This window comes from Ostrea edulis, chromosome 6 (assembly GCF_947568905.1).
Source record: "Ostrea edulis chromosome 6, xbOstEdul1.1, whole genome shotgun sequence".
Lineage (NCBI taxonomy): Eukaryota > Metazoa > Mollusca > Bivalvia > Ostreida > Ostreidae > Ostrea > Ostrea edulis.
Window position 1 is genome coordinate 83,914,893 of NC_079169.1, and position 19,631 is coordinate 83,934,523.

General features: G+C 36.2%; 2 protein-coding genes across 3 annotated transcripts in view; one reads left to right on the plus strand and one right to left on the minus strand.

Moving 5' to 3' along the window:
* The window catches only part of LOC125678774 (uncharacterized), a 40,832-nt gene extending 21,201 nt beyond the window's left edge, over positions 1 to 19,631 (plus strand). Inside the window, exons 3-4 of one of the 2 annotated variants that reach the window (XM_056141059.1) lie at positions 18,999 to 19,111; positions 19,318 to 19,631. In XM_056141059.1, coding sequence (XP_055997034.1) covers positions 18,999 to 19,076 — 78 coding nt within the window. In that variant the 3' untranslated portion in view covers positions 19,077 to 19,111; positions 19,318 to 19,631. Of the gene's footprint in view, positions 1 to 18,998 lie in introns of both variants that reach the window. The other variant, XM_056141058.1, reaches the window with a different exon arrangement.
* On the minus strand, positions 3,013 to 11,265 carry LOC125683403 (cytochrome P450 1A1-like). The gene is made up of 7 exons (XM_048924541.2): positions 10,663 to 11,265; positions 10,201 to 10,410; positions 4,673 to 4,802; positions 4,113 to 4,378; positions 3,908 to 4,035; positions 3,608 to 3,817; positions 3,013 to 3,205 (listed from the first exon to the last, which is right to left on the minus strand). Exons 1-7 carry the CDS (start codon positions 11,215 to 11,217, stop codon positions 3,136 to 3,138), a joined length of 1,569 nt encoding a protein of 522 aa, XP_048780498.2. The 5' UTR covers positions 11,218 to 11,265; the 3' UTR covers positions 3,013 to 3,135.

The window sequence follows — 19,631 nt, forward strand, 5'->3', positions numbered from 1 at the left end:
AGGGACATTTCTATTGTAACAAGACTCATTTTGATGCTATAGGAGCGAATACTCCTTAGAACAGATTGGCAGGTTATTCCTGGATTATGTGTCACTGGTTTCTCATTGACAGTATTTTGTGCAATTCTAAATTGGTGGCACAAGTGCTGCAACTCCATGAAATGATCTTGACAAGGCTGTCTTATGATCCAGTCAGTCAGTTTGAGGGTGGTGGGCAATTGTACCAATCAGTCTAAAGTGTTTGACACATTGTGGTTTTTATAAAAGACATAAGAATATCTTTACACAGCTTTTGGGTTCAACAGTAACGGCACTGCTCTGTTGCGCTCATCTTTAGGTAAACTAAGTATCCTTTACGCAGTATGATTCATTTATTTCAATAGCTGATTATCCTTACCATATATCTGAACAATAAATAGGTTTGAGAAACACAAAATGCGGTCGCGTGTTCGTGCTAATCGAGTCTCTTGGACACAAGAATGCATAGTGTGATCCATTTCAATCACTCGTTAATATCTTGAGAATGTGTATGATATCATGCAATTAAACATTGCTAACAATTATTTTTAGTTGGGTTTCTATTGTTGTCGGTGAAAGTGAAGATAACGAACAGTGATCAATCTCATAATTCTTACAAGCAATACGAAATAGATAATTGGGCAAACATGGACCCCTTGACACACCAGAGTTGGGATCAGGTGCCTAGGAGGAGTAAGCATCCCCTGTCAACCGGTCACACCCATCGTGAGCCCTATATCCTGATCAGGTCAACGGAGTAAATATCAGTAGAAAGTACAGAGTGTAGACTTGGTATGATGAGATATAAGACTGGACTGTTTTATTAATGGCATTGTTGCTTATGTTAACGACTAATATTCCTTTGTTAGTAAATTTCAATTTATCTTTTATATGATGGATTTTAAATGCATGGTAATTAAGTAATATCGTATATACATATGGATTTCCATAAGTTACATGTATAATAAATGGTACCTTTATGTACTTATGGACTTTCTAGCATACTACTATGACACAGGATGTATCCGAACCTTCACCATGAGAAGAAAACATATTTTTCTGTGGCCTTCAACTCGACAAGAAGGACATTATACTAGTTTTGCCTACATACTGCTCAGTTTGCCTGATCGAGCTATAGAGTTGATAGTGGTTGTAATCCGTCGCCTGGGAACGCTTGCTCCTCCTGGACACCTGGTCTTATGTCTGATGTGTCCATATGTCCGTGTTTGCTTAGCTCTTGATTTTATATTCCTTGTGGGAGTTGTGGGATTGATCGCTCTTCGTTATTTTCAGTTTCATCTCTCAACAACACTCCCATCCATATGCTGATTGTATATCTCCCAGTAAACTTGATAAAAATATACCAAATAGTCTTCCATATTTGCTTCGTATTTGGATATTTCATTGAACATAGACGTCAACCTAACACCTCAGCTTTATGACAAACGGGATAACTTCAACATCAACTTTCCATTATCACCTGCATATGATGTTTATTTCTCCAAACTGATTCGGTTCTTTAGCGAATGTTGTGTGTATGATCATTTTTCAAATTGAGACAGGCTACTAATAAATAAGATAATGTTACAGATATTTCAACAGTCTCGATTAAAATCAGCATTTCACAACGTTTATGGTCGTTATAATGATATAATTTAATTCTTATTGCATTCTAGTCTCTGATTGATTAAATTCTAATTGAGGAACGCAGGTTATTATTGTATAACCTGGTTTGGTTTGGGAACACACCCCTTTGACAACCATGCAGCTGCCAAAGCTATTCTTTCTCTAAATTTACATCGCAGCACTGTTTAAGCCTTGTATGGACTAGAAAGTCAACGTGTGCAATAAGATATTTCAAATTAATACACATATTGTTTCCTCGTTGTCAATTAGCATCTATTTGTACGCAAATCACTGTTGTAAAATAACTTTCTCTGTATGATGGTTGAATGATAGATTAAAACAAAGATATTTTATGCGGATTAATGATTTACCAAGTAAACATTTCCCTGGTCATTTCTAAGTACATTTCTCACTGGGGAAAAAGGGGTGGAAAATTGTTTCATTGCTTGATCCGCCTTTCAACAAAGCAAACGAAACTCATACGTCACATTTTATCACATGACGTCAATCACATTGACATGGGGATCGCGATTTGTCACTTCCTTATACATATTTTCTTGTGTAGGATTTACTATTAGCTACAACGTTGCATGCAAGGGTTAGTTGTCATGTAGTAGAAATTTTACATAGTTTTACATATAGTACACTATTTTGATCAATAGGCTCTGTAGAACTAAGATTAAAGATGACTGTCTTCACAGCTAGACGTTTCGTCGTTATTTCTAAGTGAATCATTGCGCTGCTCAGTTGACTGTATTTTTCCGAATTTATGTACATTTTGATAAACGAAAGTTAGTACCTTTGTTTCTTGTATTAGATTATAAGGAATGACTTTAATTCTGGGGCATATTATACAAGTACAGCCTGGTTTGGGTCAGTTTACACTTTTTTATAATCTGTTTTGTTTCGCGGATTATAAAGCGTAAACTGACCAAAACCAGGTTATTCTCATATAATATACCCCAGAATTGAAGTCATTCCTTAAATAACTTGTCGATAGATTATATACTGTTTAACTTGATTTGTTAGAACTGTCTATGCACACTGATTTCGATTACGATGTTTTTCATTTACCTGCTCAAAATATAGGAATAATAGCGGGTGTGACCGGTCAACTGGGAGCCTGATCTCATCTCTGGTGTTTCTAGGGCTCCATGCTTGTCATATTCTCCATTTTTATTCTTTATAGGATTTATGAGATTGGTAACTGTTCTCTTTATCTTCACTTTTCACTCATATTTGATCAATACACCAGATTTTGTCTATTGCAGTGTTAATGGGCAGTCCTTGATCAACACCGATGCTAACAGTACCATGTTAAGTAAATAGATACAATAAAAAACATCAAACATTGTGTGTACATGCACATTCATACCTTTGGTATGTCCATGGGTCTGTGCTTGCCCACTTCTTTATTTTTTATTCCTTTTAAGAGTTTTGAAATTGATCACCGTTCGTTATCTTCACCTTTCATGCATACATGCGTGCAATTTATAAAAAGGCATCTGTAGTGTAATAGGAACCTTGAGATACGTTTACATTGCTTACTGTATTCCATTTCCTGAAATATATGCATGTAAATTGTAACATCTTTATTTTAAAAAATACCTGCATATGAAAGACTGGGAGACTGTATAAGAATCAGTATAGAGGTGGTCTGAGTAGATTGGTTTCAGTCAATTGAGCGAGGGCAAAACATCAGATGTTTGTAATCGATATCTACTTTGCCCAAATTATATTTTTCATATCTATTGATATATGTAACATTTTCTCCTTGAAAAAATCCACTTCATTGAAAATTTTCAGTTTTATCACTTCTATTATATTTAAAGTCGTCCCAATGTCTCTTTAATTCATTCGATATGGTTATGATACACAATAAATTTTGTTCTATATTCTTTAAGAAAAACAGTTATAAAAATCCTTTTTTATTTCTATACACAGTTGAAGAAAAAACAATTACTTTTGTCGAAGAACAAAACGAACTTCGTACGGCTGTGGCTGTAAAACGATGCCAGGAAGCATTTCTCTCTGTCGAAGATCCGGTATCGATTTTCCATCGGGCTCGAAAATCGTTGTCTGTTGCATTAAAGTCGACAGAAATAGAAATATGCGTGATTTTGCGAACACTTCACCAATACAATTTCTCTTCCCTGTTCCAAAAGCACAAAACCTAAATACAAAAAAATTACATACTCATATGAATATACGTATACAAGTAATTCATGGGAACATTTTAGCTAATTCAGCAAAATGATAGTACTTTTTCCTGACGGGATCATTGGCCGGCAATAATAATCCATCCGCGTCTAAGAAGCGCTCCGGTTTAAAAGTAAATGGTTGCTCCCACTCTTTTTCGCGGAGATGCATTGTCCACAGGTTTGGTATGATCTAAAACCAGAAACTCTAAAATAAATACCAGATCGTGATGAATCGAAAACAAGTTGAGAAATGTAAAGTTAGCTTACTACTGTATTCTTCTCTATAGTGTAACCAGCGATTGTAGTTTCCTGGGACGTTGCATGAAAGATGGCCAGTGGAACGTGTGAAATGTAACGGAGTGTTTCTAGAATTACAGCTTCGGTAAGCGGGCATTTATGTCTATCATCGAGGCAAGGTTCTCTGTCAAACCCTATCACATTATCCATTTCTCTTTGTAAAGCTTTCTGAAGTTCTGGTCTTTTTGCAAGGATTTGTATCATGGACATGACTGTCCCTCGTGTTGTCAGGTAACCTGGTAAAGCAAAAGGGAACTTTGTGAAAAGTTGTTTTTCAACAATTCAGTTTTGTTACTGCATAGATAAGTGCGTTCAGAAATATAACGATTTTTACAACATTAAAATGACAACGGTGTTTGACAATACTGAAGTCAAATGTGAAAGGGACAATCAGAGCGTGTCTGCATTATTATATACAGCAGAAAGTAAAAAAAAAGAAAATAAACAGAAAAAAAATGAAAATAAACAGGTGGTTCTAAATTCCTCATGTCAACCTATTTGTCAGTGTAGTGAGATTCGGTTATACATACCAGCGGCTACTAAATTCACTAAGAGATTCGACAGATTTTCTTGTGTAAACCACTGATTGCCGTGCTCATCCCTTTCTTTCATAACGTCTTTCAGTGTGTGATAGATTCCCTTTTCCATGGTTTCCTCTTTCTGCGAAAGTATAAAGTGAATACAAACTGTTCAAAATTCAGTGCAACCAACTGAACGATGGATTGGTGTAGTACATACTGTTTAAATACGTATATACATTCTGGAGATAGAATAGAACATCTGTCCAACAAAAACGCATCCAATAATATTTCGCTTTGTTTTTCTTGCTTTTAATTTATGAAATAATATCTAAAACAAATCTTAAATACGCCGTACTAAATGTCTACAAATATACCAACACACTAAGATAACACAACCCGTAAACCGTTAACATTTCTTGTTACCAGTTTTGAATGGCATGTCATACACATCCCAATATATCCATGGGTGATTGAACTCGATCATACTAACTGTTGTCGTGTCGATAAGGTGTGGGCGGAATTGGTAGTGGCCGCAAATCCAGCTTGGTCATTGATAAAGTTAATTTGACAGCTGAATTGCACATTGACAATGTTCTGCAACCTGTCTTCGTGTCGTTTATTTGTCACTAATACTTCATTTCAATAAGACAATGCCCGGTTCATGTGGCGCGACGTGCAGTAACCTATCTTTGCCTATTCAATGTTGACACGTTACCTTTCAGTCCCGATGTATTAAAATAGAGCGTGTGTAGGATCGATGCATTCGAACACGCCAAAATCCACCAGATGTGCTACCCGCTTTGCGTCAGGCACTTTTGGAAGAGTGGCATAACATCCTTATGGCACAAATAAACGGCGTAATAAACTCTATGCAACGCAGAATTGCTAACAGTAATCATCTTCGCTATTGAAGTAGAAAAATGTCAATAGCTTCCATCCTAGACCATTGGCATTTTTTTGCCAAATAAATGATGATTAAATCTAAATTCACTGTGTTATTCAATAGAATAGATCTGTGTATTTTATTAGGTTTGAAAATTAAACGATATATTGCAATGCGACAATAACAATATTAGCGAAAATTGGAGATTGCAATTGTTTTGCTTGTCAGTTTAAATGCATATCATGCCACTTTTCATATGATATCAGAATTCATCAATTTCGGAGCACATGAGAAGCATTGATGTAAGTTGTAAATTTCGTTTTCTAATTGACGATAAAACTAATAATGTTTTCAGAATTCTTCATGCTGACGTATTCAAAATGATTGTAAAATTTTCAGAACCAATAAATTAAAATTTTGTCTCATTCATACAGAGGAATTTCATTTCTTTCAATCTACTTTAAACAGTCGCTTTCTGGCTAGAGCGTTCGCTTTGTGAATAGATGTTTTGGGATCGAATCACCTCGCATGTTGGCTGCTTAAAGCATAGACGTAAAAGTATTTAGTAACTTCTTCGCCATTTAAAAGTGAAATCACGGTTCTTTTGTATGTAACCATAAAACACTAGTGTCGCGATAAATGTTGGCAACATTACCAACACTCACTGCTACTAGCCTTGGACTCGTTACTTTAACAGTCGGAAACTTAAGACTAAGACTGCTAGAGCCTACCTGATGGACGCCAAACCTTACCCCGGTGTGATTTCTGTTTCATTACAAGGTTTAAGCCTAGACGCATATACTAGTCTTAGATTAAGTTTTAAAAATTCATGCTTACTTCCTTGGCAATGAATCAATGCTCATGTACAGGCATGAGAAATATATGTACCGTGGTGTCTGTAAATCATTCGCCATCAAGGCTTGTAGACTCATCGACAATTAAGGTTCTGTTCATTGTTCCGCCACCAGGGCAAATTGAGTCCCATTCAGCACCTCACCTAGGCGTTGTAAATACACTACTACCGAAGTATAAAAAATATCGGCCACCTATGTATCCAGTGAACCACCAAGGTTAAGTCACAAAGACTATATGCATGAAGTAATTTGAAATGACATTTCCTACAACATATCATTGGGAGAAATGCTGTCCTATGTGTTTCATACCGAATGTTAGGCCGTTCTTGACACACTGATTTTGACTACGGATTCATTTTATTTGATTTTGCTGTTTTCCGCCACACTCAACACTTTTTCAGTTATTTGGTGGCGCCCAGTTTTTATTGGTGGAAGAGAGAACCCAGATATAATGTACCTGGGAAGAGACCACCGACCTTCCGAAAGTAAACTGGGGAACTTTCTCAATTACCGGCGTGAGCGGTTGACTACGGATTACTCAGTTTACATGAAGGTATAGGACTCACATGAGACTTATATATTATCAAAGAAAACTGGAAACAAATCATCTGACATACAAATGTACAAATATACACCTTGAATACTTGATACGTACTTGATAGTAAATAGCGCGAAAATATTATGACATTTTCCCCGCAATACAATTATAGACCTGTACGTCGTGACACACTTTTATATTGTAACGTCGTAAAATGTGGATTGAGGTACATTTTGTCATGTTTATTGTAACTTTAATCGGGACTCCTCTACCCCACTGTGTAGGTAAAATTTTGTGACATTTAACCTACACCTGGTGGCGTTTTGGTGTGAATGTTTTTGTTTGTTTCTTTTACGTACCATCGAAAATGCTTTACTCATAATGAGACGTCAACAACTGTAGATGAAGTACCACGGTGTTTTTTTTACCTATGCTTAGCGTTCAGGGCCGCAAAAGTGGGGGTTCTTTAACGTGACAACACCTACCGCGGCACGGGACCTCCATTTTTAAGGTCATTTCTTAAAGACCCGCGATTCTCACTTCTACATGCAAGTGCCAAGCGTTTGTTGAAGGAGCAATCACAAGCTATCTTTACATCTTAGGCCATGACACGAGCGGTCCTCTAGCTCACGCCCACCCGCTTACAAAGCGAACGCTCTACCAATCAGCTACTGCGATCAATTGATGTGAATGTTAAATGCTAAATAGACATGTATGAATACCAAATAAACAAATACCAGTACACAGCATTACATATATCTTATTCCCCAACAACGCATGTAAATGTCCTGTAAAACGATGACAACAATTCAGATAAAACGGAATCTATAGATACCTATTCATATTTCTCTAATAGAGAAAGGGTGATCTGTTTTGCGTTAGCTTCATTGGGGCATAGGATGGAGCAATCAAAAAGAATACAAACTGGCAGTAGACCTCATCATTTATGAATTTCAATGCAAATAAAGAGGATAGGAAATACAATTTATATTAGTAAGTAAATGATTTTTACCAATGCGGTCCATTAAACATATATGACTGTAGAATAGACTCTGATTGTACGCACAAGTTTCCCGTGGGGATCCGGGTTAGAATAAGTCCTCAGTACCTCTTGGTTGTCGTACAGGCCGACTAAATAAGGCGGTCCTTCGGATGAGACCAAAAAACCAAGGCCCCTTGTCACAGCAGGTGTGTCACGATAAAGATCCCTCCCTGCTTAATGTCAATAAGCGCCGAGCATGTGTATAAATTTTGCTGTTGCTGAACTTTAGAATTTAACTTAGATATTCAGAACAGTAACAAATTTTCTAGATTTCATAGCCCTTTGGAGTAGTGATACTTTTTCACTAGTACTCAGGTGACCGACAAGGTCCGTGGGTCTCTTGTTATTTTTTAACAATAACAGTTTTCATTCACATATTTATTTGATATATCCCAGTGAACTCGAAATAAGACACCACAGAGTCTTCTGCATCTGCTTCGTACCTAGATTTTTTTTTTACCGAACATAGATGTTAGCAGCAACCTAGCAACTCAGCTTTATGACAAATAGGATTACGTCAGCTTCTTTATCGTCAACTTCCCATATGTATGAAGTAATATTTTATTATCCCATGCATATAGTGTTGATATATCTTAAGTTCTTAACTGATGTAATAAGCAAGAGTTGGTTTTGCGTGTGGTCCGTTTTTCAATCGAGACAGACTACTGACAAATACGTTAAGGTTAAAGGGTTCAACTGCATCGTTTGAAATCAGCATTTTGCGAATTCAGTGGAAGTTATAACGATCTAGTTTGCCAATACAATATGTCATTGGGCAATTGTTGTCTAATGTGTTTCATACACATTGTTAAACAATTCTTTAGACTTTGAGTTTGACTGCCGATTACTCCGTTTACCTGATCAAGATATAGAGCTCACGGTGGATTTGACCGGTTGACAGGCGATATTTACTCCCCAGAGGCACATCATTCCACCTCTGCTATGTTCAGGGATTTGTGTTTGCCCAACTCTTAATTTTGTATTCCTTGTGGGAGTTATGAGATTGATCAGTGTCTGATATCTTTTTACCATAAAGAGGGAAAGAAATCCAAATGATACACATACTTTAAAGTGTCCATTTGAGATATGATTGAAATATGAGATATGATATGATCTCTGTTCGTTATCGTCACCTTTCATGATTGCTTGTAATGGTAATGCAGTTCAAACTTTTTGGTCGCGGTATCCTCATAGTCGGGGCGATCGGGAAATCCCGGGTTCGAATCTCAAACCCGGCGCCGCGTCAAACCTAAGGCGTTTAACATTGGTATTACCTTTAGGCGTTTAACATTGGTATTACCTTTAGGCGTTTAACATTGGTATTACCTTTAGGCGTTTAACATTGGTATTACCTTTCTTAGGTTTCCAGCATTACAAGTGAAAGTCACAGGTTTTTCGAATATGACGGTCAAAAAGGGAACTCCCTTGTCATGGTATATGTAGGTATTGGCATAATAAAGAACCTCGCTACAACGGCACTGAGTCTTGAAATGTCATCTTTTGACCCTTTGGCTTTAGCTAGTGACCTCTCTAGATAAGTAAAATTCTCGAAAGTGAAAAAACCATACAACCAAACACTTAAAAAAATTGTCAGGTATTTTCACTTATTTTTTAATCACTGTGGTAGATATTGCCAGTACAACATTTATAGGATAATCATTAAAATATTTGTTATCAATAATATGAAAGGCGAAGATAACGAACAGTGATCTATCTCATAACTCCTATAAGCAATACAAAACAGAGAGTTAGGCAAACACGAATCCCTAGATACACCAGAAATGGAATCAGATGCCTAGGAGGAGTAAGCATCCCCTGTCGACCTGTCACACCCGCCGTGAGCCATATATCTTGATCAGGTAAACGGATCATGTGTTTTATTTTTATATTTGATTATATGAAGATAGTTTAAACTTATATTTTCAAATTAACCTATAGGGAATTTACTAGTCGCCCATGGCGATTTCAGAACTTCAATGTAATATCTTTTATTCGGTCGACAGGGGATGCTTACTCCTCCTAGGCACCTGATCCCACCTCTGGTGTGTCCAGGGGTCCGTGTTTGCCCAACTATCTATTTTTTATTGCTTATAGGAGTTATGAGATTGATCAGTGTTTGTTATCTTCACCTTGCATTCTGATTTTTATCAATCTAGTACTTCATAAAAATTGATTACAGAATGAATGAAACGTGAGAAATTGAGAGGAGGATTGTGTTACCGACAAAGTTTCAAGGTAGTCCACCATGACTTGTTTTGTCCTACGAAACTCATTCATCTTCAAAGACATGGGAAGTGGAAGAAATCGCAGAAATGGTAAGAACCCATACAAGATGTCATATCCAGGGTTGGTTATTATGTTGACAAGGTGGTCAAGTTTCCTTAAGATCTTTTGCAGTTCCCCCTTTCTACCAAAGCTTCGTCCTATGACCTAAAGAAATTTTGGTTATTAAGACTTTATTCATTGTAATATTAAATTGAGTCAAAGACGTCAGAATTTACCCATTGTAATATCAAAAAGTATTTATTGTAATATCAGATAAAGTCGACAGTATGGCAGGCATTTGTAAAATTTGAACTTTACCAGAATTTCGTTCAATGGTCTCAACAACATAATTGTAATTATTAGTAATGCATACATTGTAACATAATCCATAAAATACAGGAATTTCAAACATGTTACCAGAACTTCAACGGTATTAAGTATGAATTCTTCCACGATGCTACTGGGATCCACATTTCTGTTTCCTGTTGATCGAATGTCCTTTTTCATGGATTGGAGGTTCTCTTTTATTTGGGATTCAATGATAGATAACCCTTCTCCGTAGGAACGGATCAATTGATAATAAAGTTTTCTGCGTTTGGTCCACAATGGATCTGGAGATGCAAAACCAACATCTGCATAATTATCAAGCAGATACTCTCCTGTAAATGTCGGCGGCCGAAAGGAGGTAATGGTTGAATTTTCTTCTTTGGTAAATGCCTCTCTCAGTACTTCAGAAGAATTTAGACTGATGAATTTCTTGCCAACGAATTCGAATTGAAAAATGTCTCCATATTTTTCAGTCCAATCATAAAGTTTTAAATGTAAAGTCGGAAGTTCAGACCCCAGGAAAATCTGAAAGACGGGCCAGCCTTTAGGTCCAGGTGGCCCTTTTCCTTTCTGTCGACCGGTCTTTCGAACGACATAGTACAGAGACAAAATGATCAAAATCGCAATCAAAATGAAATTCAACATATCACACAACACTAAAACAGATGACTTGTTATCGAAAGAACTGACACGTTGTTTCTCGCAGTAAATAATAAAGATAAATGATATACTCAAGGGAAGACCTATATTGAACGTTATCTATGCACTGTACACCTCATGGGTGTCATAGTACGGATTCCATATCTTGATATATACCGTACAGTGTTTTTTCCACGAGTCTAAAATTTGGCGATTTGCTGACTCAAAAGTATACTAATAATTTTAACGGAATACATTTTGGAGCACAAGGAAGACTTATCTCTCTTGCAGATACTTTAGTCGCAATTGGATGCATATTTGGCGAGTAAAATTTAGGCGGAAAGCATATTACCGCTATGATAAGTCAAAATTATCTCCCCGCGGAAAAAAACAACTCTACACGATAATTCCTACTATTTGTCAGATACGGAAACACCTTAGGGTACTTTGTTGTTTCTTAAATTAGATATTTCGAGAAAAAGACAATGGACTTATCGAAACTTGTCTGGTATATCCAGAAGTTCGTGTTTGCCCAACTCTCTCTTTTGTATTGCTTATGGGAGTTATGAAATTGATCGTTATTCGTTATCTTCACCTTTCATTCATATGCGTCAGGTAACTTAGTTTTCGGAAGCTGCCAAGTCAAATTAGTGAAGTCGCGATGATTTCAGTCGAAATAGTCTTTTTCAACTTAGCTATTAAACATTTTTTGAAAGTCAGCAATTTACGAATTATGCATTCTTGTAGACATATACATATACACTTAAAGGTGAATTCGTTTTACACGTTTCCAAATGGCGGCGTGTTAGGATGAAAATTAATGCGAAGCGAGTGGTAAGATGCAAGCAAGATAATATGAAAACTAGACCATGACTGTTCATGTAAAGATTACAAATAATCACGTATACATGCAAACGGATACTATTTCAGTGAATGTAAAGAGTGCAAATAAAATAAAAATGTTTTTAATGATTTCAATAAAAACTGGATTTTTGTAGAATGACGCCCGTGGGTAAATGGTGTACTTTTCAGGTCGTCAAAGCACCGTTTTGACCTTAAACAAATCGATAATTGTATAATACTAATACAGGATAAAAACAAATTTTGAATTGTGATAGGGTCACTTTGCGACCTATAGTGACAATCTAGAATCAGATTTGACGCTAGTATACCTGCCGATAGTTCTACATTAGATAAAACATGTTAAATTGGTAGGTAAGCTTTATTTTCATATGAAATGAATAAGGTTTCCTACTTCCTATACTAGTAACAGTAGGAAGAAGGCATCTCGGCCCAGTGACGCCGGGAGGCTATAACAACCGCGAAAGTCCGTACTTACTCACAATTAAGTAATCTTGTGGGTTGTCAATGTCTTTAAATATTTCTTCATGGTTTCTGTGAGCTCTTCGCTTCAATGTTATGACTGCCACCATGTTTATACAAACTTGGGATGATCTTAGGACAAGGGATATGTTGTCCTAAAGTTAGGATGAACTTAGGACGTGTTCTAAATTTAGGAAAGCTTCAAAAACCTCTCTTAAGACTAAGACGTGTCCTAAGACATACTTAGGACATGTTTTAGTCCCACGATAGCTTTGTGAACATGCCTGCAGCTCTTTGGGGGAAAAAACATGTCCTAATTCGCTCTACCCTTATCATTGATTGTCAAGACTAAAAACCAAAAACCTGTATTCTGAGGTGTATATACGTTTGTAGATTTAGTGTAATTGTAGTGCTAGGTGTATTTATAGGTAGTTTTTCTTGTTTTGTTATTCTGGCCACATTAATTATCTTATTCTTTTCGTTCGTCCTGGGGAAAGGACAGGTCGTCCCGAAAATTTGACAATCTGGTTGTTCATGTCGTTGGCCATTTTAGTGCTTTGTATATACACTAGCGGAAAAAAGAAACTGTGCATTATAAAATTTAGTATAAGTTTTCTATATTCATTGTTTATATTTATAGAATCTAAACAATCGATAAAGGTGATGTTTTCTTAACAATATCGGATAGTACCCGACTCAGATGCACGGACTTTTTCATGGTTAGTGAACACATATTGTTTATTGAAGTGTTCGTTCGCACGAGTTTTACTGGCCAATACTGTTTGAAGTAAGAAGTGTAAAAGGTTTGTTTGGACACTATTCGTTAAGGAAAGCACTTTAGTTTTGACAACATTTAGCCTTCTGACATGCCACGACTCAGCAAAAACCAACGTAATCGTGCTGTTGGGATGCTTCAAGCTGGCATGGCACAAAATATCGTAGCAAGACACTTTGAAGTTCATCGGAACACCATCCAGTCTTTATGGAGACGTTTCCAACAATCTGGTAACACTCGGGATCGACCACGTTCTGAGCGTCCTCGTGTAATATCGCGTCCACAGGACAACCACATTAGACTTGTGCACCTGCGAAATCGTTTCCAGACAGCAAGTTTGACTGCTCGTTGCATTCCTGGACTTCGACCAATCAGTCCGAGAACTGCGTAATCGCCTGCGCAAGCACAACATCAGACCAAGACGTCTAGCGGTGCGCCCAATACTGCTTCAACGTCATCGTATCGCTAGACTAGCGTGGTGCAGACGAAATCAGCGATTCAGAATACAGGACTGAGCCAATATTCTGTTCACTGATGAATCCAGATTTCATTTGGATAGCAGTGACGGCCGTTGTAGAGTGTATCGTCGCGTTGGGGAGCGGTACCAGGACGCTTGTTTCGTGAAACGTCGACAATTCGGTGGAGGTTGCGTTATGGTGTGGGGTGGAATATCAGCACGTGGAAGGACCCCTCTACAAATTGTCAATGGAAATCTCACGGGCGTACGCTATCAAGACGAAATTATTCAGCGCCATGTGATACTCTTCATACAGAGACAGCAGTAGTCAGGGACTTTTTTGTTCAACAGAATGTCGATGTCTTGCCTTGACCAGCTGTTTCCCCCGATTTATCGCCGATCGAGCGCGTATGGGATGAAATGGAACGACGTCTACGCCGTTTACCAAATCAGCCAGTGACATTGGCTGATTTAGGCCAGACTTTAACCAACATCTGGAACAAAATCCCTAAAGCATTTCTGAACACTTTAGTGGCATCAATGAGGTACCGTTGTCAAGCATGCGTGAATGCAAATGGTTGTCACACGCGTTATTAACTTTGTTAATTCAGTGAAACACCTTTCAGTTTGTGTAATAAAGTTGTTAATTTCATAATTCTGTATACCAAACAATATGTTTTCAATTGTTCAAAGCAAAACAAAATTCCTCATATTACTGGGCTGATACATTATCTTTCTTTCAAATACAAAGTTGAAAAATTTGTAGCAATTAAATCATGTGAAGTTTTGAAATTCGACAGACTTTGGGAAAACTGGAAAATTATTTTTGATCTGTAACCTAGAATAAGAAGTATTCTACCAATAATGCTGAACTAGTAGTGTGAAAGAGTGTGAGAATGTATAAAATGATTAATATGTATCTTCATTACTATTACAGATGATTATGTGAATATGAAAAAAGAATAAATTATAAAAAAAAAAAAACTTTGTTAATTCAAGTTCGAATACCACTGTCTTTCGAGTGTGCTGAAATTGACGTTATTCGACGTTAACATTAATGGATTATGAAATGTAACGAATACATTCGTTAGCAGTATTACAAAAAATAAAATTTGTTCGTTGTTATTTTTTAAATTATTTTTTCATATATTAAATAATGCACAGTTTCTTTTTTCCGCTAGTATATAATATCACTGAAAAGGCCACGACATAAACCAATATCACACACCACGAAAAAACGACAAGTATCAATAATCTACATTGTTAACAAGAATGATACACTGTTGTACTGAATGAGAAAAATGGGTTTCGTTGTAAGCGGGTTTACTGACGCTGGTGTAGAGAGTTTGAAAAACTTTTGTTTTTGTCACCAAGGTTGTTCCAAGAGGACTATATGTCTTTTATGAAGTGTAAATAATTTCAAGTCTCTTCAAACTGTGACTAAGCGACGACGTCACAATCGAATTGAAAGCCAATACTTTCTGTGACATTCAGGTTGTAAAATAGACAGAAAATGTGCGTTTAATGATACTTGTGTGATAAATAGAATCTTATAACACTCGTGCTTATGACATATGAAATGAGTTACCGGATTTGAATATTTCCCTCGCCAAGGCTCGAGAAATATTAAATCCGGTAACAACTCATTCCATGCCATAACACGTTCAAGATTCTCTCTCTCTCTCTCTCTCTCTCTGTGACCGAACCCGTAGGGGAACATTTCAACAAAGAAGCTCACATTTGGCAAGACATGCAAGTGGTTGTTATTGATCATAACCCAATATGGACCGATGCAGAGAGAAAGAGCACAAACAAATCCTGGATGCACCGTTTGAAATCATTCCGTCCAGGTGGAATGAATCCAGGATAAATCCCTAGTTAAAATCAGTTTCCATAGCCTAATCGCCAAAATTCACCCGATAAGATATCTAATTTTGTTTGATTAATATAAATTCGTTTCCCCGGTTTCAAGGCTCTGACCTTGAGTTCCTTTATTTAACCTTTAGTTCCTTTATTTAGACATAACGAGGATTCCCAAAATTGCGATTATTGTTTGACCTTCAATACTTCCCAATTATGTTAGAACATCATAAGAAATCATTACAATATGAATTTATATAGCTCTTTCTCTCTCTCTCTCCCTTTCATATTCTAGTCTCGACATTGCGGCTTTTTAAAATAAAGAAAAAAATGAATTGACCTTGAAGACGAGTATTTTAATTTTTGTTTTGTTTTGATAAAATCACGTCACATATCATTAGTATACAACCAAAAATTTACCTTTGCAACTGACTCGTCATTAATTGCATTTTAATTAGCGTAGAAGGAGAACTATTAAAACCTAAGAGTTCGAATTTCACTGTTTACCAGATTGCGTTCAAAATTGTAGCAGCTAGCCTAGGGACTAGGTATGGTGGCTGATTTGTGCCATTTTTCACGTTATCGTCTTTTTGTTATTTCGAGATAAAAAGACAACAAAACGATATTAAGAGACTTTTCGACCCGAAATAACGAAAAGACGACAACGTAATAATTTTAGCTACTTTTCGTCTCAAAATAACGAAAAGATGACGGCAAATATCAGCCACCATACCTAGCCACCGAGCTAGCCGCTACGATCCTGAACGCAGCCCAGCTAATATTTTACCAGAGTTTGTCATTGCGTAGGCACACAGCTCCCAATTGTGGAGATATGACTTTTTACTGAAAATATTGCTACGATCTTTACTATGTCGTTATTTTACAGGAAAATTAAGTTATAGTTTCACATAAACGCTGTAAATTAAGAAATATTAAGTTATGTCAACATTGTAGCGTCAAATTTAAATTCATATGAAGGTTTACTATACTTCTTTTAATGAAAATTGCTTTCATGAGGTCGGAATGAAGAAAATTAACCAGATTGCACTGCACTGCAGAAATTATCTCTGCCTGTTCGTCTTTCAATCCTACAGGATAATTCTGTGTCCACTGCAAATCGTACGCGTACTCTTTTTGTCTTCAAGCTCATTGCGAAAGGTACGTTTCACTGTTTTTTAATATATGGTAACGGTTTTTCCTTGATCATTCGTTTTGGAAAACAGCAGGGTGATCCGATGACAGCTTCTGGTAAAATGGCAGTCAATTTGAATAAAAAAAAGTGACATTTCAAAGTGTTCAGTTTACAATACTATTTTAGGTTGGTTTTTTTTTTACAGTGTTAAGGACTTACGAATTATCGATAATGTTAGTGGTATTCACTTTCAGCTTAAATTAATGCATTGGTGAATTTAAAATCGTTTTGGAGCGATTCTGCGATTTCTGCTGCATTACAGATATGTAGGAGGCATTCTAACTGGTGAGGTAACTCTGGTTATACTTCAGTAATAGAAACGTGCAGTGCTGGTTAGTAATGTGTACATGTATTTTATATGAGTATTTAGTTTGTATTATTTATTTACAAGTATGTAATTGGTAACCAATACTTAAATTTAGATTATTTTAAGTTTTAAAACACTTCAAACTAATACATTATGACATTTAAGTAAAGCTTTTGACACAGTAAATAAAGTATTACTTCACAAACTACCGTTGTTTGGAATTTGTGAAAATTCATACAATTGGTTTAAATCTTATTTGACAAATCGATCACAATATGTTAGATGTACTGGAATGGAATGCCAGACAAATTAGAAATTACAACAGGAGTACTTCAAGAATAAATACTTGGTCCTTTGTTTTTTATTCTTTATGAAAATGATTATCCAGATTGCTTACAACACTCTGCAGCCTATATGTATTCGGATGATACAAATCAAGATGTCTCAGATAAAAGTATAGATGTTATAGGAAACAAATTACCTGAACAGGATATAGGGCTCACGGTGGGTGTGACCGGTCAACAGGGGATGCTTGCTCCTCCTAGGCACCTGATCCCACCTCTGGTGTGTTCAGGGGTCCGTGTTTGCCCACCTATCTATTGTGTATTGCTTGTAGGAGTTATGAGATTGATCACTGTTTGTTATCTTCACCTTTCATAGTGATCTTTAGAATACTTGGGAATGGATAGGGAAACAACTTACAATCAATCTCAAGAAAACACATTGCATGATAATGGGTGCAGAACAAAGATTAAGACATTGTAGAAAACTATCGATAAAAGTGGACAATATCGCCATTGAAAATGTATCATGTGCAAAACTACTTGGTGTTTTTATTGACAGATGTCTCAAGTGGTCTGAAATATTATTTTAAAAAACTTGAAAGCAAAATAGGTTTGTTATTTAGATTACAGTCATTCTTGTTCCGAAATATAATTGAAAAAATTGATACAATTGTCTATTCCTCAATCTAATTAATGTAGTACTGTTTGGGCAATATGAAAAACAAGGACGGTCTTTATAGATTATGCAAACTTCCAAAGCGAGCTGCTTGGGTGATTTTGAATAGAAATTTTTATACACTTTCAAAAGAAATGATACAGCAACTTAGATGGGCGTCTTTGTCGGACTATTTTGTATATACAACTATCAATTCTGTCTTCAAAGTTTTACATGGTTTAACTCCCAATTATTTAGATGTTTTTCAGTATGTTCACGAAATTAGCAGTCAAAGTAACTCATTATATATCTAGAGGGCAAAGACACAATATTTTAAAAAAAAAAGATGTTTTACAATTTACGGTTCACAGTTATGGAATAAAATGCCAGAATATTTAAAACATTACCCAACATTGAAACTTTTAAATCCGCTTATCTTAGTTTTTTTCATCATGGAAATTAAAAACATATAGATTTGTTTTTCTTTGTTTCAGTTTTATGTATGTAGCTAGGGTATGTATATAACATACCTTCATGTACTAATATATATTGTATCTGTATAATACTGCTGTCTGTATATGTTTTCAGAACCACAATATAAACTAGGTTTTAAACTAATTGTGCTATCATGTATAAATAAAGGATATTCATATTATCAATATAAACGATATCGGGAAAAGGATAGCATATTTGAAAAACATATATTCGGGACTTCTGTCCCTGAAAATAATATCAAGCGCTGACTAAGGGTCATTTTTGGCTACAGCTGTATTTGTGGCTCAGTCCTTTCTTTTTGTATACTGTTTAAGTCTCAATATACCTGGCGAATTGCCAATACGAAGCTAAAGTGACCAGGTTAAAATGTAAATATGTTAAAAGAGTATTTTATAGAATTTAAATAGTTTCATTGTTATTGATATCTGTATTAATATAGGGAGGTGACCATTCTACATTGATCCAGTGCCTTTTTATGGGATTCGAAACTGTGACTGTGAGATGTATGAGAGTTTGACTTCTAGGCGGGCAATTCTACTTTCACTTTAAACGGTAAGTTGAAAAGAGCATGCTGCATCTTTGATGTAAAATATCTCGAAAAGGACTCAATGACCCTATTGCAAATTTGGCCTTGTTGGAAAGGTTTGGAATTTTGCTGAAAGTTGATATCTGTCATTATACTGGGAATTTTTTTTTTTAATTAGGAGGGGTTGAAAATGGGTATATTTTCCTCATTTTTGTTGCTTTTTTACTTCCAGGATGGCAGGTGCCTGAGTGTATCTCGACCCATTTCCAGGCTAGCATCAGATGTCAAGATGGACCTTTAAGATCTTTCACATGTGTGCTTTCAAGAACCATATACATTATTTTTGAAAATTGGTTGCCATGGTAATAAAATCTGAAAATTAAAACATGGGCTTCTGAAGGCGAATTTTCCTCCATTTCCTGGTAGTTTGTGACCTTAAGGAAAAAGTTATATTCTCCGAAGAACAAAACGAACTTCGTACGGCTGGGGCTGTAAAACGAGGCCAGGAAGCATTTCTCTCTGTCGAAGATCCGTTAAGGATTTTCC